The 21,979-nt window shown below is 44.5% G+C and overlaps 1 protein-coding gene across 1 annotated transcript in view; it reads left to right on the plus strand.

Annotated features, from left to right (window-relative positions):
• The window catches only part of CNN3 (calponin 3), a 45,559-nt gene that overhangs the window by 16,881 nt on the left and 6,699 nt on the right, over positions 1–21,979 (plus strand). The window contains exons 2-3 of the mRNA XM_034779225.1: positions 21,234–21,355; positions 21,828–21,894. Coding sequence (XP_034635116.1) covers positions 21,234–21,355; positions 21,828–21,894 — 189 coding nt within the window. The remainder of the gene's footprint in view (positions 1–21,233; positions 21,356–21,827; positions 21,895–21,979) is intronic.

The raw sequence follows: 21,979 nt of genomic DNA on the forward strand, positions 1-21,979 counted from the left end.
CATCTTTTGGATTCTAGAAGGGGGTGTGTTCTTGACACAGACCATGTTACAGCAGAGGACTGCCAGCTACCTTGATCTGCCGTTTATGTGAAATCATCCAATCTTTTAAGCAGATTGTAGGGGCATGGTTTCAACACAGGAAGTCAAATTTTAAGAACCCTGAGTTGGTTCTGGGGTCTACTGTGTGGTTTCGTAGAGAATGAGGGAGATACTTTTTTTTTTTTTTTAATGGCTATCATATGTACTTCAGTTTGCCTGCTTGATTGTATTCTGTATGACCGCATGGAGTTAAATCAAAGGAAGATGTCAGGAGGAAACAAACAGGAAATGAAACTGACAGAGACAAAGCTGCTGCCATTGAGAATTTTATTCCTTTGCTCTGCATGTTATGTACCCTTTAGATGAATAAATATCTGTTTTGAAGATGTGTTTGAGTCACTTTAATCAGCTGTTGTTACTGGGTCCTGGAGGAAAAAGGATTACAGGTGCCAAACACCATTGGGCCTGTTGTGTTTTCATGGCTGGCATATAGGAAGAGATTTGGGGGAAATTCAGAAAAATGGGGATATGAACTCTGGTGAATTTTCAACCCAAATCAGGGGTTACACGAGGAAATGGTTGGGAAGTTACCGTTGGTAAGTTTTCTAGAAGTAAGGTGAGCACAATTTATAATTGTACGGCTACTGTAAAGCACACAGACTCAAAAGGGCTGGTGTCTTGGACCATTTTATATTAGTAGGGCTGTCAAGCAATGAAAAAAAATTAATCGTGATTAATTGCACTGTTAATAAAATATTTAAATGGTATTCTGGGTGTTTTCTACATTTTCAAATATATTGATTTCAATTACAACACAGAATATAAAGTGTACCGTGCTCACTTTATATTTTTTATTACAAATATTTGCACTGTAAAAATGATAAAAGAAAGTATTTTTCAGTTCACCTAATACAAGTACTGTAGTGCAATCTCTTTATCATGAAAGTTGAACTTACGAATGTAGAATTATGTACAAAAGAAAATGCATTCAAAAATAAAGCATTGTAAAACTTTACAGCCTACAAGTCCACTCAGTCCTATTTTTTGTTCAGCCAATCTCTAAGACTGAGATTGCGCTACAGTACTTCTGAGGTGAGTTGAAAAATACTTTATCATTTTTACAGTGCAAATATTTGTAATAAAAAATATAAAGTGAGCACTGTACACTTTGTATTCTGTGTTGTAATTGAAATCAATATATTTAAAAATGTAGAAAAATATCCCAAAATATTTAATAAATTTCAATTGGTATTCTAGTGTTTAACTGTGTGATTAAAACTGCAATTAATTTTTTTAATCACAGTTAAATTTTTGTAGTTAATCATGTGAGTTATCTGAGCTGCAGTAGCACTTCAACATAGAGGCTACCTATGCCATTGGGAGGGGTTCTCCTGTCAGTTGGTAATCCTCCTCCTCCTAAGAATTCTTCTGTTGTCTCAGTGCTGTCAACATGGGGACTTAGGTCAGTTTAATTACACAGCTTGGGGGTGTGGAATTTTCCCAGCTGATTTAGCTAATATGACCTGATTTTCTAGTGTCGATCAGACCTCTGTGTACGGGGGCGTTTTAGCATTAGACTCATTCTGCATGTTTTCTATCAACATACTGAAGCATTTCTATTTTTTATACTAAAAGAAAAGTGTTCTTGAACCAGAGCTTGCTTCACTTTACGGCTGCTATTTTTTTTTTTTTTTTTTAAATAAAGTACCCTTTTTTTTCCCTTTCTCTCTCGTTGGTTTTAATCAGAGGTCAAAGGGGTTGTTACAAAGTGACCCTGACATGAGAGCCCTGTAGCCAACCGCAGTAGCACAGGTATTACTTATTTTAGTTTTCCTTCCATCTGCCTACAAAAGAGAATGCGGTCTCAGCCAAAAATTCAAGCCCTTTTATTCATATAAAGGCCCTAGTCTACAAATCCCTTGGGGTAAAAGCAATTCCTCCCAAATTTCCAAAGTAAAATAAGGTAACACAGCAGCTCTTCAATCCTATTCAGAAATTACTACTCCCAGGTCACCCCCCTGAGAGTCATTAAACCAGTGTTTCTCAAACTATTGTATGGGTGACCCCTTTCACATACCAAGCATCTGAGTGCAAATGCCCCCACCAATTAAAAACCACTTGTTTATATATTTAACACCATTATAAATGCTGGAGGCAAAGCGGGGTTTGGTGTGGAGGCTGACAGCTCGTGCTCCCCTGTGGGGTCCTGTCCCCCAGTTTGAGAACCCCTGCATTAAACACTTGTCCCAGTTCCTTTTACTCCCTGTCAAGGGCCCCACTCTCTAGCCCATCTACCTGAGGGGTCCAAGATATGCTTCTCTCCCCAGCGTTTTCTCCTGTAACCTCAAGTCAGATCTCCTGTGAGAGGTCTCCCTGCAGTGTTCCACTCAGCTGCAAATCCTGTCCCTGCTCCTGGGGATCTCCCTCCAGAGTCAACCCCTTGCTTCTGGGCCCAGCTTGCACTAGCCAAGGTCTCCTGCAATTCTTTCCCTCTGGCAACTCTAGTGCTTCTTATCTCTCCTCGCTGTTCTTAGACAGCACTCACTGCTCCCACTAACTCTGTCTCTTCTTTATTTGGCCCAGGTATCTTCTCTTAAGCCCAGTTGGGAGGCAGCTGATGAATCACAAGTACACTTGACCTTGCCCCCTCTTAAAAGGGCTAGTCTTGCTGTGACAGGGCATTGTGGATAAAAGACAAGACAGATTTTCCTTTCTTTTTCTCCCTGCTCTCTGTTTTGAAATTCCCTTGTAAGCTAGGGGAGGATTGTGCTGATGTTGCTCTCAGAATCATTCAGTTGCTTAAGAAGCTGATCTTTATTTTACTTTGCTGCTCGTACATTGTGCTGTGATACATATGCAAGCGAAGTAGACACACACGTGGTGGTTTTGCTACTGTTGGGGCAGAGTAGGGGAGTACAGCTTTTCTCTGAGTTTTCATTCCCTTCCCTCTCTGGGTTTCTCACCCTGAGGATATTGTTTCTTCTCCACACAATAGATACTTACCCAATCTGTAGTATGAAACTTACTAAGACTACATTTATAAGCAACTGCTGCTACTTAGTTAGTGGGTAATATCAAAGGTGGGACAAGAAATCCCAGGAGACTAAAAGGGGAAATTAGTATTAATTTTAGGATAGAATGTATATTGGAATTTCTTGCAGCTGTCTGTCTGAAGTTCACTAGATTGGTAGCTGAAAGGAAACTATTAAAACAACCACTGACACCTGATCATCTTGGTATTGTCTCACTTCTTTTTCCAACCCCCAATAGATAAAAATCAAATCATTGTGGTTTGAGAAAAAGAACCTAAGACACTGGAAACTTTGAGCCATGTAGACAGCATGATCTCTGGTAGTATAATTAAAGACTACTTTTCAAGATTTCTTTTGTTCTGACTCAAGAGAAGTGTTGCACAGGGAAATATGCAATGGTTCCTTGCCTCTCCCTCCTGTTAAAGCTTTGATCTACATGATTTTCTATGCTAGAAGATTTCCACCATGATGTTTAAAACAGAAAGTTGTGTTTTAAAAGCAGAAAAGCCTGTCTCATAAATAGAGGGCAAAGCAGTAGAGAGATTAAGTGAAGAGCTTGTTTGCATGGCCAACAGGTGTGTTAATTTCTGTGATAGCATGTCAATTTGCTCTAGTTAATACTATCTTGGTAATATATCAGATACTCTGTGGCATGTGAAGACATTGTCTGGAATGATCTCTGCTACAGTAGCAAGCTATTTGTAACAGAAAAAGGGTAGATTAGAGTAAATATAAGTAAAAATAAGATTATGAATAAATCACATTCTGCTGCTGATAATTGGGTTTGATTTCTGAATAGATCTTCTATAAATTTTCAAAACTTTGTATGGAGCATGGTTTGAGGCTGGCTATCCTACTTAACCCCAGCTCTTAGTTTTGTTACATATAATGTTGCTCATGACTTGTCTGGGAGAATCTTGAAGCTTGTATCTTGTCTTAGTCCAGGTTCCTCTGAGAAACTGGGCAGAGCTTTTTGTGGTTGCTGTTGAGACTTACATACTAGGTAAGGAGTTTCATGAACTCCCCTTCACTCTACTGTAAAAACTTGAAAGAGGTTGTGTCACAGTTCAGGGCAACAGCATCATTATTTCCTCCTTATGGTCCAACAAGGGCTCCCACTCTTAGGTTTCTGGCTCCCTCACCGTCACTTCTCTTGGGCAAGTCTCTCTTCCTCCTGATGGGGGTATTTCCAGGCTGCACAGATCCCTGCTTATACTGTGAATTCCTCAGCAAAGTCAGACTGTCTAAACAGGCGTGTTTTACTTCTCTCCTCAGAGATTATAAACCAGGGATCGGCAATCTTTGGCACACGGCTTGCCAGGGTAAGCACTCTGGCGGGCCGGGCCGGTTTGTTTACCTGTCGCGTCCGCAGGTTCGGCCGATTGTGGCTCCCACTGGCCCGTGGTTCGCCGCTCCAAGCCAATGGGGGCGGTGGCAAGCGACGTGGGCCGAGGGATGTGCTGGCCACTGCTTCCCGCCACCCCCATTGGCCTGGGACGGCGAACTGCGGCCTGTGGGAGCCGCAATCGGCTAAACCTGCGGACGCGGCAGGTAAACAAACCAGCCCGGTCCGCCAGGGTGCTTACCCTGGCGAGCCATGTGCCAAAGGTTGCCGACTCCTGTTATAAACAGTGTAATTACCCACTGTTAAGTTACCACACAGCTCTTTCTAAGCAAGCACACTTATTTTTGAGGTGAAAGCATTACAGAGTAAACCTATTGCAAATAACAAAAGAACCCACATGCATGCTAATAAGCTTACCAGAGATCACCCCAATTCCAACAAGGACTCTGGTAGGTGAACAGTCCTTCAGACCCCGCAAAGGGGGATTTCTCTGGTCACAAGTTCATAACCGCTTTTGTTCAGCACGTGCAGCCCCAGGTATCCGTGAGTCACTATTTTATCCAGCCTGGTCTCTGATCTTGTCTTTATGTAATAATTAATCAGCAGATAAAAGTTGCCTGCTCAAGGCGCAGCTTCAAAAGGTTGAGTCAGGGGGTGAGAAGTTGACTTCCTCTTCTCCCAAGTACTTATAGGAGTCTCACTTAATAGTGTTTGTCTGCTGTAGCACATTGTTTCCAAGAGTCCTTTGAAGCTCATAACACTTCCCAGGGTTTACATTAGCCATATATTCTCCCTAGAGACATTCCATACAATCCCACAATAATATATAGATGTATATTAAAATGCAAATGTGTAAGATACTTGAAACTTAAATCAATATGGTTTAACTTAATAAGATTCGTCCAGGATATTGCAGGGGATTTCCGTTGTCTATTATGAGAAGAATGAGAAAAGAGGCTCCCAGCACAGACTATAGGAAAACAAATGGTGTAAACACCCATGTGCATGTTTCTTGACTTGAAGAGGCCAAGAATGCCTTTTCTGAGCGCAGTGTCTTTCATGGCAAATTGCACGTTTGTGGGCAAATATCCACTAGAAACCAGCAAACTTCAGTGACATAAGTCAGATTGAGAGAATGCATTTCCACTGTCCAAGTGAAAAGCTGCTCTGCTAACAAATGTGTTGTTTAAAACTTAACCTCAACCCCGAAACTATACAGTTTGATATATATTTTTTACCTTGAGCGGAGCCTGGAGCTGGAGCACGGACCAGTAGGTTTTTGCCCGGAGCTGGAGTGGAGCCGGAGCAGAGCAATTTAAAAATTTGATTGCTCCAAATTTCTGCTTTATATTTGTTTTGTAATAGTTTGACACTATATGTGAGAGTAGAATATGGGTATTAAAAAAATCTTAGTTGGATTTGGATGAAATTCGGTATGAGGTTAATATGTTCCCAAACTTCTCCCACCAATCTTGTGCCTCTGCTTCTCTTTTGGCAGAAAAACTATAACTTATGTGTCATTTTAAACAAGGCTATGAACCTTGCCAAATTTTCCTATCAGGAATATACACATCTGAAACTGAAGTCCTTATTAAATAAATAAATTCTTGTTTTTCACCAAAAGTACATATTGAGGTGTGTGCATAACCTCAGACTTTATCCTTTTACCCAAAGAAAAGTTCTGGCCATTTCTCCAGTTCTGAGGTGACATGCAGTTGCCTTTTAAGAAAAAAGTTGAAATGAGAACTCCTTTCAGGGGTGCTGGAACAATTTGTATAGTGCGCATAGGCTCTGGGGCTGGAGCACCCATGGGGGAAAAAATGGCTAAGCTCCCATCAGCAGCCTCCCTGATCAGTATCTCACCTCCCCAGCGCCTCCTGCCCACCACAATCAGCTATTCTGTGGCGTGCAGGAGGCGTTGAGGGCGGGAGGAATGAGGGGGGACGTGCCTGGGGTAGGGCTGGGCCGGGACGAATCGGGAGCAGGACCTTGGGGGAAGAGGTGGAGTGAGGGGGGAGCCTGGGGCAGAGCTGGGGTTCGAGCACCCCTCGTTCACAAATGAAACTTAAAAAAAACCCTCCAAGCCGGCAGTGTGGCGGCAGCACCCCCAGCTCCAGCACCGTTTACATTCAAAGTAGAATTCTTCAATATTTAATATAAAATTTGCGAATACAAATAGTAACTGTGCTAGATCCATAGATCAGGATGTTTGAGTTCAGTCTGACATATATTCTAGCTGATAAAACATCTGGCTCACAGAACACATTCTTCAGGTGAAAATAACAGTTTGATACATATTAAATTCTTTTTTGAAAGGGAAAGCAAAGCACACTAGACTGAAAATCAGTTGCAGATACTGCTTGTGCTTTGGTAACCTGCTCTCCATGTAAGAATAATAGCATGATCAAGTGGTTGAGAGTACAGAGCTGAGAATTGGGAGTTACGAGTTCAGATCCTGACTTTTTGAGGCTTAATGTATGAATCTTGAGCAAATTGTTTTAATCTAATTGTTCCTTAATGCCTACCTTATAGGGGAGTTTTGAGGCCTAAGCAGTTAATATTAAGTGGTTTTAGACAAAATATACTCTGTAAATGGTAAGTATTATGGCATCGCAGCAAAGAGCATCAAAACAATCTCCATTATAATCCTGCTTCCATTCACTAACAACTCTGAAATTCACCTTTGGATTTTAAATTTCCATGCTTGTATATCCTAAAGTGAATTTTTCTTGAAAGCTTGAGCAAAACTGCTGTTTGGGTTTTTTAAAAATCTGGTTCTTTAAAAATGGCTGAAGTATTTTTTCAGAGGAATAGCAGGTAAAGTGCTAAACTCTTAAACCTTACAATTTGGCATACACGTAGTTCTTAATGTGCACTGTAATATTTGAAAAGGTTAGTGTAAAAGGGAGCTGGAAGTCCACATGAGATCAGCACAGTATGAAATGCAGCTATATTTCTTGAGATACCTAGCACACTCAGGGCTGCTATCTTTTTTTTGTTAATTTTGTAGTTATCTGCTCTGGTCCCTTGGATAGCCTGAAATTAGCCAGGATAATTTTACAGATGTTTCTAGGACTCCATGTACTTAAAAAAGGAATAGTCATGCCATTACATGCTGCCTTTGTCACTAAAATTTCCTGGTTGCTCAAACGATGGTGATGAGCACAGATTTTGTATAATTAACAAAACAAAAACCAAATACCTACCTGAATAGAATAGTATCCCAGTATCAGGCTGGAAGTTGAAGGATTTTGAATTCTCATCATGCCATTTCTATAGATTGTTGGGTTAGTCATTTGAAAATTAGGTGTGTGAGATATCAAGAACTCTTTGGTGAAAGGGGCTATGTAATAATTAACGTATTCTAGAGTAATTTACATATTTCATTGGACACAGTATATTGGTATTTCTCCAAATAAAGCAATTTTAGCCTATCATTGTAGTTTTATTGCACTAAACTTATTGGGATAAATTCAGCTAGTGCCAAGCGGTCTAATGGTCATTAACCAAGTATGAAATTCTATGTTAAGATTTAGAATGGAAAATATTTGTTGCCAAGCACAATAAAAGGTGTATTTCCTTTGTACCCAGGAAGCCTGCTTCAGGATAGCAGTGGTCAGGTGATGTTTGTAGTACGGAACTACTTGCAATTTTTTGCCAGCCAGCAGAGCATTAAAGTCCTGATGTTCATTTCCCTTGCTCCTCCTACCCTTCCTTTTTTTTTTTTTTTTTTTTTTATAAACAAAATGAAGATAAAGGAACACCAACTTCACATAACTTCGAGTGAAAATGTTTTACATGAGAATATTATAGTGAAATTGGAGGGGTTTTTTTTGTTTCATTTGTGAACTTGACAGCACTGAACAAAGATAGTGTCACTGCTTCCTTTGTATTGTTAGACAGTTTTTTTCCTTTTGATTTTGTGGGTCTTCCATACAGCATCAGGGATAGTGGGGGGGGGGGGGGGGGGGGAAGCCTTAAACTTTTAGCTCTTTTTTCAAGTTGGTGTTTCTTTAAAGCAAAACTGAAATTGCATGAGTATGCACAAAAGTCAGGAAAACCCAAAGTCAAGTCTGCATATGCAACCTGAACACTACTTCTTTTTGTATTATGAAGCATTCTCATCATGACCACACCTTTTCTCAAATAATACAGCAGGGGTCGACAACCTTTCAGAAGTGGTGTGCCGAGTCTTCATTTATTCACTTTAATTTAAAGTTTCACGTGCCGGTAATACATTTTAATGTTTTTTAGAAGGTCTCTCTCTATAAGTCTATATATTATATAACTAAACTAGTGTTGTATTGTAAAATAAACAAGGTTTTCAAAATGTTTAAGAAGTTTCATTTAAAATTAAATTAAAATGTTGATCTTACGCCGCCGGCTCGCTCAGCCCACTGCTGGTCTGGGGTTCTGTTCACCTAGGCTGGCAGTGGGCTGAGCGGGGCCTGCAGCCAGGACCCCAGCTGGCACGGGTCCAGCAGCCAGAACCCCAAACTGGCAGCGGGCTGTGCGGGGCCAGCGGCCAGGACCCCAGACCAGCAGTGGGCTGAGTGGCTCAGCCCACTGCCGCTCAGGGGTTCCATCCCCTGGCTCCTGCCAGCTGGGATCCCAGATGCCAGCCCTGCTCAGCCCACTGCCGGTCTGGGGTCCCGGCTCTGCCCACATACAGTGGGTACCTACCTTCTCCCTGGTTCTGGCCCATTCTCTCCTCTTTCTGCACTGAGCTGAGGGTGGGAGTGCACTGAGCACAGGGCTGGGGGTGAAGGGTTTGGCCAGGAGCTAGAATGAGGGAGGAGGCTCAGGGTTGGGGCAGGAGGTTTGGGTGTGGAGCACTTACCTGGGCAGCTCCCATTTGGTGCGAAGGGTGCAGGTGGGAATGTGTGTGTGTGGGGGGGGTGTATGCAGGAGCTTCCGTTTGGTGCAAGGGGTGGGGATGTGGGGGGTGCAAGAGTCAGGATATGCATGGGGTGTGGGGGGCTGGGTATGTGAGAGGTGCAAAAGTCAGGGCAGAGGGCTGGGGGCATGTGAGGGAGGTGCAGGTGTCAGGGCGGGGGAGGGCGGGTATGTGTGGGGGTGCCAGAGTCTGGGCTGGGGTCGTGGGGGTGTGTGTGAAGGAATCAAGCAGAGGGCTGGGTGTGTATGAAGAGGGTACAGGGCTCAGGGCAAGGGTCTGGGGGTGTGCCGGGCTGCGGGGCTCAGGGCAGAGGGCTGGGTGTGTGTGTGGGGGGGGGGGGGGCGGGGCAGGGGGGGGGGGGGGGGGGGGGGGGGCAGGGCGCAGGGCAGGGGGGTGGGGGGGGGGGGGGAGGAGGGGTCAGGGCAGGGGGCTGGAGGGTATATGCCCCTATTCCACCCCCCCCTTCCGCAAGGCTCTGCCCCCGCCACTTCTCTGCCGGGAGCAGTGAGCATGCTGACTCTGCTCCTTCCTGACCCCCTCCCTTGTATGGGTCATCAGCTGATCGGCTGGCAGGGAGAGAGGGACAGAGAGGCGGAGGAGGGACAGGAACCCAGCACACTCCGGGAAGAGGCAGGGGAGCCGGCAGGACCAAGCTTCTGCCCATAGGTGTGGGCATCAAATTTCATTAGGGTGTGCACCCAGGGAGCCCTGCCCCTGCCATGCCCTAGCCCTGCCCCTGCTCACTCCTCCTACTTCCCATCCCCTGGCTGCCCCCCTCAGAACTCCCAACCCCCCCGCTCCTTGTCTCCTGACTACCCCCTCTTGGGACCCCTGCCCCTATCTAAGCCTCCCTGCTCCTTGTCCCCTGACTGCCCCCCTAGGACTCTACCCCCTACCTGTCCCCTGACTGCCCCGACCCTTATCCACACCCCTGCCCCCAGACAGACCCCTGGGACTCCCATGCCTATCCAACCGCTCCTCACCCCCTGGCATGGCTCCGGATGAGCGGGGAGTGTGTCTGCCTCCCCCTGGAGCCAAACACTGCCTCGTGGAGTGCGCAGCTCCGACCCTCAGAATACTGCGCGCGTGGCAGCATGGCTCCAGGGGAGTGGGGAAGGCGGGGGAGGGGCCGGTGGCTTGCTGTGCTCGGCCGGGTGTTCTGGCACGGGAGCGTGGACCCTGCGGCTTGCCGCTCCGGGAGAGTGAGGCCATTTTGTGCCCCCCTGCACTAGGGTGTGCCTGGGCACACCCCGTGTGCATGCCTATGCTCCTGTCCCCATGGAAGGGGGATGGGGGCGGGGAAGAGCGGGCCAGGCTAGGCGGGATTTTTAATGGCACACTGCTGTCTGCCAGGACTCCGGCAGGCAGCAGTGTGCCATTAAAAATCGACTCGCGTGCCGTCTTTGGCACGCGTGCCAGAGGTTGCAGACTCCTGTAATATGTTCTATTATGCTATTTTACTATATTTCTGCACCCTTGGATACATATTCAGCATGGCTTAAAAATCCACTTGTTACTCCTGGGGGAATTCTGTGCCAAAAAAAATTAAAAATTCTGCACACAATATTTTAAAATTCTGCATATTTTATTTGTCAAAACAACATTATAATCATGCCAGTTTCAATTATTTTTGGTCATTTATTTCAAAATACCTGTCAGCAAGTATATCTAACAATACAGACAACAAAAAAGATTCAGGAAATGTTTTTTGACAAATAGATTCCTTCGTGGGCCTATTAATACAGAACTCTGAGTAGTTCATTTAAACTACAATACAGAACCGTATTTCCCACTCCCCTCGGAAGCAGTGCAAAGGCTTGGGGGAGTCAGGGATAACGGAGGAGCTGAGGGAGAGGGAAGTAATTGCTGGGAACTTGGAGGGTTGTTGGGTATGGGTGGGAAAAGTGTAGAACGGGGTTTTTTTGGCGGGGAAGGGAGGGAGGGATTGTTAGGGACTTCCTCCATGCAGACCCTGGCTGACCCCTGTCCTCTCCCATTCAGTGAGGCACATCTGCCCCTGTCCCCATGAGTCCCTCCACCTACTCCCCCCATCCCCATGTGGCCCAGCACCCCTTCCCCTGTCCCCATGTGTCTTTGTGCCCCACTTAGCCACCCCCTGGCCTCCTTCTCTCGTCACCACATGGCCCTGCATCTCCCTCCCCCCGTGCCTCCACTCCCATTCAACCCCTGCCTCAGTCTGTCCTCCCCCACTAGTCCTTATGAGCCCCTGTCGGACACTCCCTAACAGCCCTATCCTGTCTGTCTCCCCATAGCCCGTCTCCTGACCTGGTCTGACAGGCACTGTAAAGAAGGCAGGCTCTTTCTCTTCCCTACCTGGCTAGGAGCTGCTGCTCTGTTCTATTGCCATACCACTCTCTGGTGGGCAAAAGGCAGAACTCAGCAACTTTCCAGCCAAAGCCTTTTCTGTGCAAAAATTTAAATATGCACAGCTCATTAATTATGCACACACGCAGTGGTGCAGAATTCCCCCAGGAGTAACTTGTTGACTAGTAGGGAAGTTTCCATGGAAAGTGAGTTGGAGAAGGGCAAGACAAACTTTTCATCTTTCAAAAAAATAATTAGCATTTCAGGCATGAAACAAAGGTGGACAGTGATTTCTTTCTGAATCTGCCGATTCTGTTGCTGTGTGTCTTTCGTACCCAGTGTTATGAAAATGAAAGTGTTAATGTGCAAGAATGAAAAATTACAAAATTCTACATGTGTATCTAACATTGTAGAAAGTGTTTGCAGTATTTAAGAAATAGCATGTTCAATTAAGGACTGTATCATAATGCAGATGCTCAAGGGACCCAAGTACTTAATTGTACAATGTTAATTTAATTATTTTAATTTAATTATGAACTTGCTATAAAAGGGTCACTTATCTGAAAAGGTTCCCGGAAACAATAATTTATAGCAACATTTAAGACAAGTACTGTAAATGAAGCTGTTTAAGTAGTTTTTCTATCTTCACTGGAACATGCTTTCTTTTGCCACAGATGTCATTGTAAAGGTTTTAAAAAAAACCTTCTGATGAAACTACAGCACTTAAAGGATCAGATCTTGCCATTCAAATTGTCACTTGGCACATAAGGTAGTAATAATGGAAAAAGGAATCTGTTTTAGTACTTCAGTATGTTAAAGCTTCCAATTTTCCCTCAGATAGCCATCAAAAGAAAATTTGAACATGTCTGGCAGATTACTTACGGAAAATTTGAAATATTCCCTCGTTTAGTATGTTATGTAACTTTTTTGATCCTGTCATTAAGACCAAGAAATATTATCCAGTATTCTACACTTTTATATCTTTGACCCCTGTATCTCCTCACCCTATTTTCTCTTTTGCTTAACGCTTGTCACATGTTTGAAGTTAGATTGTAAACACTCCAGGATAGGGAATCAGTTCCTTGCTGTGCCGAGATATTGTGGATTCTATATATTACAAATTCTTGAAGAAACTGCCACCAATTCTTTTCTTGGGCTCTTGACAGTCAAATATTTCACTAGTCTAAAGAAGTTTCTGTTATGTGCCATGAGTGAGTCATCTAATCCCAGAGCAGTAAAAATCACAGTAATCTTGCATTATCATGTAATGAAGCTGAAGCTGACAATGAAACAGATTTTAGTGCTGATAAAATAAGACTTTCCACAACATGTGTGATCCATTATTCATTTGCATCTTTAAGCACAGCAGTTACAGTTATGAAGGCACTTTCATTTTATCCTCTTAAAATATTTTAAGACCTGTAAAAAAAAGTTGCCGATCGGGCCTGTACTCTTCATCTATCCATTCAACCCAAAGTACATATTTTTTCAGTAGAGTTTAGTAAAATTCCATCTGGATATTTCTGAGTTAGGCGAGCATGGGGGTAGAGGGAGAGGTATTTCATGATCTTTTGTGCTCAGCTTACCACTTCATTTTAAAACCTCAAACTTGGAATGTACTTAATATACAGTGAGGAATGTGTTTGCCAATAAGTGTGGAAAAAATGGTTGAAAAATCAGCTAGACTTAAGTTTTTTTTTTTTTTTTTTTTTTTTTTTTTGAAGTTTTTGGAGTATTAAAAAAAAGCAGGTATTTACCAAATACCGTGAGTCAGTCCAAATCTAAGTAGGTATAGGAGTGCATGGCCGTCCCTCCCCGTCAATCTTGCTCTCGGGTCCCTCTTTAGATTGGTACAGGATTAGCAGTGTCTAAGGCCCTGGCCCTCTAAATGAGGCCAAGCGGCAGGTAGTCCGGGGCCCTGACCGTAGACAGGGCATAGCTCCAAACAGTTTGATTCCCTAGCTCTGGCAGACAAACACAGGCCTTTTGACCTAAGGTGTGGAGGCTGCCACCCCAGGGGTGGGGTTGGCAGTAGGGGGTAGGGGCACCCAGGCCCACCCTACTCCACTGGGTCCCAGCCCAGGGCTTTAACAGTGGCGGAGTGTTCTGCCACTGGGTCAGTGGGGATCTGCCTGAAACACGGTGACTTGGATTGAGACAACAATCCAACCAGACTATAGTCTAGTGTCCCTGGGCTACTTCCTACCTTCATTTGGTACCTTGGTGTTCTCCCTCTCCCCGGGGTAGATAGCCAGTGGCAGTCTTCGCAGCTCCTCAGTGCCTGGTTTGGCTGGCAGCTCTGGCAAGGGATCCTCTTTGGAATCCAGGCCTCAGCAGCAGGTGGGAGGGATCTGTCTCCTCCAGAGGTTCCAACCTCATTGAGCTGCAAGGCCCACCTTTTATACTTTCTGTCCCACCTTTCTGTTTCCGGTGGGGTCCTGGCTCTGCCCACCCGGGGTGGGTGGGGGTTCCTCCCCGTCAACCTCAGAGGGAGGCCACATACCCCTCGCTACAAGGGGATTGAAGGGGAGTCCAGCATGTATGCTGGCCTTTCTGCTCGTCCTGCATCCTCTATTGGGATGAATGTTTTAGACTACAATGTGTTCTGGAGGCTAAGTCCCCAGACCAATATTTATTTTTAACATTTGTTTGCACCTTTCCAAAATACCTGTCTACAATCTGACGATACATAATACATTGACCTTCTACTGTAGATCCAACCTTGAGAGTTACGGATACCTCGGGAATGGAGGTTGTCTATAACTTTGAACAAAATGCAGCTCTGGCTCCAGCAGTTCACACTTTGGGCCAGGTTCCAGAGACAGCTAGGCAGCGTCTTTCCCTGGCCTGGGCAAGCTTGTCCCCTTCCCAATTGCGGTGGGAGGTGGGGTGAAAACAGCATGTATCCCTCCCACAGAGTGTATGTGTGTGAAAACAGCAAACCCAACCTCCCCCAAAAGCCAGTCTGATCTTCTGGAGAGCTGTATGATCATGGTGAACAGGAAAATATGGTGGTGGCTACATTACCTGTAAACAGATGAAAATATATAGAACGTTGTTGTTTCACAGTGATACACAGAAGCATTTTTGGACTACATTTCAACATTTGCTGAGATTTTAAGCCTCAAGAGGATCTCAAGTGTGTGTTTAGTTTTTATTGAATAAGTTTTGAATCCACTTCCTTTGCATTGGAGTTGAAGGGTATTGTGTTTTGCCTGTGATCACTTACTCTGGCAGTGTTCCCGATAGCTTTGTAAAGACTACTGCAGGATGTCAGACTAGTTTGCTTCCTTTAGTCCCCCACTCTATTCATTTCTGCTTCCCCTCATTTTCTCAACTATCTGAGTCTGGGTTGCTGGATCAGTCTTTTCCAGGCTTGCTAGTCCAGTACTCGCTCCACAGCCATTCCATCCTCCCTTAAACAGTCTACCCACCATTTTCATAGATTCATAGATTCTAGGACTGGAAGGGACCTCGAGAGGTCATCGAGTCCAGTCCCCTGCCCACATGGCAGGACCAAATACTGTCTAGACCATCCCTGATAGACATTTATCTAACCTACTCTTAAATATCTCCAGAGATGGAGATTCCACAACCTCCCTAGGCAATTTACTCCAGTGCTTAACCACCCTGACAGTTAGGAACTTTTTCCTAATGTCCAACCTAGACCCCCCTTGCTGCAGTTTAAACCCATTGCTTCTTGTTCTATCCTTAGAGGCTAAGGTGAACAAGTTTTCTCCCTCCTCCTTATGACACCCTTTTAAATACCTGAAAACTGCTATCATGTCCCCTCTCAGTCTTCTCTTTTCCAAATTAAACAAACCCAATTCTTTCAGCCTTCCTTCATAGGTCATGTTCTCAAGACCTTTAATCATTCTTGTTGCTCTTCTCTGGACCCTTTCCAATTTCTCCACATCTCTTTTAAAATGTGGTGCCCAGAACTGGACACAATACTCCAGCTGAGGCCTAACCAGAGCAGAGTAGAGCGGAAGAATGACCCCTCGTGTCTTGCTCACAACACACCTGTTAACACATCACAGAATCATGTCTGCTTTTTTTTGCAACAGCATCACACTGTTGACTCATATTTAGCTTGTGGTCCACTATAACCCCTAGATCCCTTTCTGCCGTACTCCTTCCTAGACAGTCTCTTCCCATTCTGTATTTGTGAAACTGATTTTTCCTTCCTAAGTGTGGAGCACTTTGCATTTGTCTTTGTTAAACTTAATCCTGGCTATCAGCTTCTCCGCTTGCAAACTCTTGTCTCAAATGCTTCTTACATACCCATACTGTAACAGGGTGCTGGCTAGGAGATCCAAGCCAGACCCATTAGCCCAGCTCTGCTTAAAAGGGGGATTAGTTAGGACTGGCTAGGGAGGCTGTCACGGAGTATTGGGGGACTCAGGGCCCTGCACCCCCGGCTTCCTGCGATTCACCATGACTCTCAGCCAGCCAGTAAAGCAGAAGGTTTATTTGGATGACAGGAACACAGTCCAAGACAGGTCTTGCAGGCACAGACAACAGGGCCCCTCTCAGTTAGGTCCAGCTTGGGGTCCCAGGGCATCCCAGCCCACCCCCCTTTGGGGGGTCAGAGCAATCTCTGCCTCCCAGCCATCTCTCCAGCCCGCTTCCAGCACTCTGCCTTCAGCGACCCCTCCCACAGCCTTTGTTCAGTTTCCCGGGCCAAGGTGTCACCTGGCCTCCAACCCCTTCCTGGGTTCTCATGTTACACGCTCAGGTATTCTCCGGTCAGTCTCCCATCCCCCAAAGCAGACTGTCCTAGCCACACACCCGTCAGCATTCACAGACCACAGTAAGAACAGGCCCAGTTCGTCACAGAGGCCACGCCCTAAGCACCTGAGGGGTGCACCTGCGGGCCTGAGTGGACAGCCTGCTATATAAAGCTGGCTGGGAGGAAGCAAGGGGGAGACGGGAAAGGGAGGAGCAAGGAGCTCTAGATCCCTGCTGGCAGGAGAAGCTAGCAGTCTCCCAGGGTGTTGGTCTGTAAGATATGTAAATAGTAGGTGGTGGGGATAGGTAAGAACAATAAAAGAGCACTGGTGCATGTACTTTGGAGCGGTCTCAGACTGAGTTTGTGGAGGGACTGGGAACAGGCACCGCTACACATACCATCTCAGCCTCCTCTCTTATAGCTTCTCTGGTATTGCAGACCTTGGTCTCACTCTTGATCACATTGTTCGGCATGCGGTCCGGCAGTGCCACCTCTGTGCCATCAACATCTCATTTCAGTGGCATCTAGTCTTAAGTGCCTCTCTTTGTTTGTCTGTGTCTGATCCAGACAGATGTGGCATCACTCTGATTTTGTGGACTTATCACTTAAGTAATCTGGCCATAAAAGTGTCATAAATCACTCTGCTCATGTTGCAACAGACTTCCCCTGCATTTAGCAGACGCTTGCATTTCTTTGATTTCTCCATTTGCTGTTAACCACCCTGAAGTTACCTAGTGCATCCACCTAGGATCTCAGCTTCTGAGATCAATCCATTTTTGAAAAAACTCCACTCCTAGTCTGTTCTAATTTGTGTACCTGTTGGCTCAGATTTTGCAGTGGTCTCCTAAACTTCTCTGTGCAGTCACCACATCTAATGCATGACTCACTGGAAAATAATTCAACGTGTGTCCATCTGCCAGTTGCAACCATTACCACCAATGGTTTGTGTTGGGGTGTAACCGTTTTGCTTGGGATAAACTTACAATCCTTAACCATCTTCTGACTTATCTCTAATATCCAGTGAATACAGTACACTAACAAAGTAGCCAGACTTGATGCTGCCCAGTAAAAAAAAAAAAAATTTCCAGTCAATTTCTCTCCTCTTGGTTTCTCTTAAATGAGAGAGAAGGTGGAACACAAAGATTTTTGCAAGAGCAGCAGTTATTCTGCACAGTTGTTCATTGTACTGGTATACTTCTCATTTTGTGCTGAAAATGAGATGAATAAAACCTGACAGTTTATACTAAATATAGATGAGAGAAAAGTGAAGAGGACTTACTCATGAGGAAATTGTGCCAAAAAATTAAAATTGTGCACACAATATTTTAAAATTCTGCATATTTTATGTCAAAAAAATGCGGAGGCTCCAGCATGGCAGTGGGAAGCACAGGTCACTGGCTGCACGGAGGTAGGAGATCATCCTGCAGCCCCTCCCCGGGATACAGACTCAGCAATGAGGCTGCACGCAACCCAGCGCAAGGGCTGGGCCTGCCCCAGAAACACCCCATAGCCCTGCCCCTCCGTGCTATGTGCACCAAGATAGCAAGCGAGAGGGACAGAAACTCGCATGCATGCCCAGCCCTGATCCAGGTGAGGAGCAGGCAGGATCCAAGTGTAAAGGGGCTTACTGTGAGGGGGTCCAGGTGTGGAGTGAGAGGGTTCTGTGTGCCGCAATCTGTATTCAGAAATATATAAACAAAACTCAGACAAATTCCTGAAGCAAAGCCAAGATATAGTCATTTTCCATTCCCCTTAGACATCAAAATGATGTGTTTGCTTGGTTTGGTTTTAGCCAGTTCATGTTTATGGATTGCTAAGGGTAGAAACAAATACGGTCATTCATTTCTAGTCCTGGTAGTCTATCATTCTGATCAGTGCCATGCCTTCTCAAAATGCTCACTGGTCTCTCTGACCACAGGTTTTTTTGGGCTGCAGTCTGGGCGTGAATGTGACAAGTCTTAAGTATAAACACGTGTTACCTGCTAGGCATGCCTTCCTTGTTAAGGAGGGGTTTGGTTGTATTCTTTAGATGAATTGCCTTTCCATTAAACAGAAGTATTGTGGGTTTATTTTCTACACTCGACTGTTGGGTTTGTCATGGTACAGTAATTCCTCGCTTAACGTACAGTAACTCCTCGCTTAAAGTCATCCCGGTTAACGTTGTTTTGTTACGTTGCTGATCAATTAGGGAACATGCTCATTTAAAGTTGTGCAATGCTCCCTTCTAATGTCATTTGGCAGCCACCTGCTTTGTCCACTGCTTGCAGGAAGAGCAGCCCGTTGCAGCTAGCTGAGGGGGCTTGGAACCAGGATGGACCAGCAACCCACCATCAGCTCCCTCCTCCCCTAAGTTCCCTGTGCTGCAACTGCCCAGCAGCTATCAAGGCAGTTCAGCTGTCCCTCCCCCCATTGCCATGTGGTGCTCCTGCCCTCTGCCTTGGAGCTGCTCCCAGAGAGTCCTGCATTTCACTTAGTCACATTTTTCAGGAACATAACTACAACTTTAAGTGAGAAGTTACTGTAGTTATGTTCCTGAAAAATGTGACTTTAAGCGAAACAATGTTAAGTGAATCATTTCCCCCATAAGAATTAATGTAAAGGGGGGGTTAGGTTCCAGCGAAATTTTTTTCACCAGACCAAAAACTATATATTATATAGATATACACACAGTATACGTTTTAAACAAACAATTTAATACAGTTCACAGCTATGATGATTGTGAAGCTTAGTTGAGGTGGTGAAGTTAGAGGGTGGGATATTTCCCAGGGAATGCTTTGCTGCAAAATGATGAACTAGCACTCGGCTGAGCCCTCAAGGGTTAACGTTGTTAATGTAGCCTCCCATCAAGGCAGCACGAACAGGAAGGAGGGGAGACAGCATAACAGACAGAGACAGACACCCAAGGTGTGTGTCGGGGAGAGCGAGAGATGCACACTGCCCCTTTATGTAAGCTGACCCACTCTTAAGTCATTGTCTTTTTAAGTGGATCAGGAAGTTGAGACAGCAGCTGCTGCCCCAAGCTCTCTCTGTGTGTCCCCTCCCTGCTCTATATGGAGAAGGGGTAAGTGGGGTGCAGAAGCAGGGGGGAGGGGGAGACCCTGACATTAGCACTCCCCTTCCCCCCCTGCACAGCAAGCGGGAGTCTCTGGGAGCAGCTCCAAGGCAGAAGGCAGGAGCACCACATGGCAGTGGGGGGAAGGACAGCTGAACTGCCGGCAATTGATAGCTGCTGGGCAGCTGCTGCACAGGGAACTTAGGGGAGCGGGGAGCTGATAGGGGGGCTGCGGGTCCACCCTGGTTCCAAGCCCCCACCAGCTAGCTGCAACGGGCTGCTCTTCCTGCAAGCAGTGGACAAAGCAGGCGGCTGCCCAAACGACATTAAAAGGGAACATTGCACAACTTTAAATGAGCATGTTCCTTAATTGATCAGCAACATAACAACGAAACAACGTTAACCGGGACGACTTTAAGTGAGGAATTACTGTCAGGGCTTTGGAGCAGAGCCCAGAGCTGGAGTGGAGAAATTCAAAAATTTGCTCCAAATCCTTGGTTACTGTAATTTATTATGTATGATGATGGAAGCTGTCACTCTTAAGCGTGATCTATACCGACAGTTTAGCTGGCATAGCTATCTTGGTTAGAAATTAAAAAAAATCTCCTAAATGATGTAACTGTGATAAGTAGTACATTTGCACTAGAGCATGGCAAAAAAGTTCTCTTGACAGTATAGATAGCTTTGCTTTGTTTGGGGAACTGGTATAAACTATACTGACAAAAGAACTCTTTTGCCTGTATAAGCAGTGTCCCCAGTAGGAGGGTTAAACCCTTTCTAGTGTAGCAGAACCTTAGTAGTACTAAAGGAGTTGTTGGTGTAGATAGAAGGAATGTTTAACTGATCTTCAGTGTGACCTGCAAAGGAAAACAATTGGATTTTTGCCTTTCATGTGATAGTTTTAACTAATTGTTTTTAGTAATAGAAATTCGGGTTCTGCCTGTACTGAAGGCCCCTGGTTACTAGAGAACAAATAAAATGATGACTTTATATGTCAGAGTGAAATATGAGTACTGTATTTGAAAGGGTCAGGAGGATATTTAGTTGGACCATTTAAAACCTTGTTTTTGTTAAGACCTCCTTAACTTCAGAGGGAGGAAGCTTGTGTTATTCTTAGAAGTATGAATCAGCATGCTGACCCTTTAGTTGAATTATGAGGTCTTACAATTCATACCTTCTTAGGCATCTAGACAATCCTCAAGCAAGCCAGGCTTCTTGTTCCTGATATTTAAGGTAAAAGACAAGCAAGATAACTTTTTTGATGTGGTGGGGAGGAGGCAGCAATTTTACAGTCTTCACAAATCATAGAGAGTCAGGAAAGGGCATAAACCCAACTTAATCCTTTCTTGGTTACCTATAAGACACTTTGTATAATGGCCAGAGGTGTCTAATTCATTATCTGAACAATATCTCCAAGGGTGCTGGAACAATTTTTATAGTGGGGGTGCTATGAGCCATTGAACTAAACTGTAAATCCTGTATATAATGGAAACCACTTCAAGTCAGGGAGTGCTGCACTGCCCACCCGCACCCTTAGTTCCAGCTCTTCTTAATACCACAATCATGGTGCAGGATCCAAAAACCCTTGTTCTCATAAGATGAGAACATTTATTCATATGTTGCTATTTCACTTGCTGCTATTGTAGAGCTTGACTAACCAATTTCTACTGCATTGGGAAATTATCAGAACACTGGTATGTCTGAGAAATGTTATAGAATATCCTATTATACAAATTAGCTTTACATTTGGACTAAAATATTTCAGGAGAGAGCACAATGACCTCTCTTTAAGTAACTAATTTGTATTACAGATTGCCCTGAAATATGATCCACAGGCAGAAGAAGATCTACGCAACTGGATAGAAGAGGTTACAGGGATGAGCGTTGGTGTAAACTTTCAGTTGGGCTTAAAGGATGGCATAATCCTATGCGAGTAAGAAGCAAATTTTCTTTTTATTTTAGGTAGTTTTGCTCTTTCCAGGTTCTAGAGAGCACTAGCTAAGGACTTCCTTTTGAATATATCACAGTTCTCAATAATCAGAATACAGTTGCTACCAAGGAAGAGACTGCTTCCATGTCTGCTTTCTCTTCCCTGGGCTCAAGAAAGACTAAAAATTGAACCCAGATCACCGACATTTCAACAAAATGTATCAGAGATATGATACTACAGTATGAAACTGGCACATTTTTATGGATTTGTGTATGAATTAAGAGACTTGGCAGATGTCCTTGAGCCTAAGATAGGCCCTTTACATAAATCTAAATCATTTAACCATGACGAGTCATGTTTTGCATCAAGTCACTATGTCTACGGTAGCATGACAATAAAGACTTTTACATAATGCCTGTACAAATAGTGTGAAAATGAGATTCACTATTTACACATTTAATTAATTTTTCCCCAGACTTATAAACAAACTGCAGCCAGGATCAGTGAAGAAAATCAATCAATCAGAACTAAATTGGCATCAGGTAAAAAAAAAAAAATCCTACCTCCTTTGTTTCCAGAACTGATGTGAATGCGATATTACTGCCTCTTTACTTAAAACTTTCCAGC

The sequence above is a fragment of the Trachemys scripta genome, chromosome 8 (assembly GCF_013100865.1).
Source record: "Trachemys scripta elegans isolate TJP31775 chromosome 8, CAS_Tse_1.0, whole genome shotgun sequence".
In the NCBI taxonomy this organism is placed as follows: domain Eukaryota; kingdom Metazoa; phylum Chordata; order Testudines; family Emydidae; genus Trachemys; species Trachemys scripta.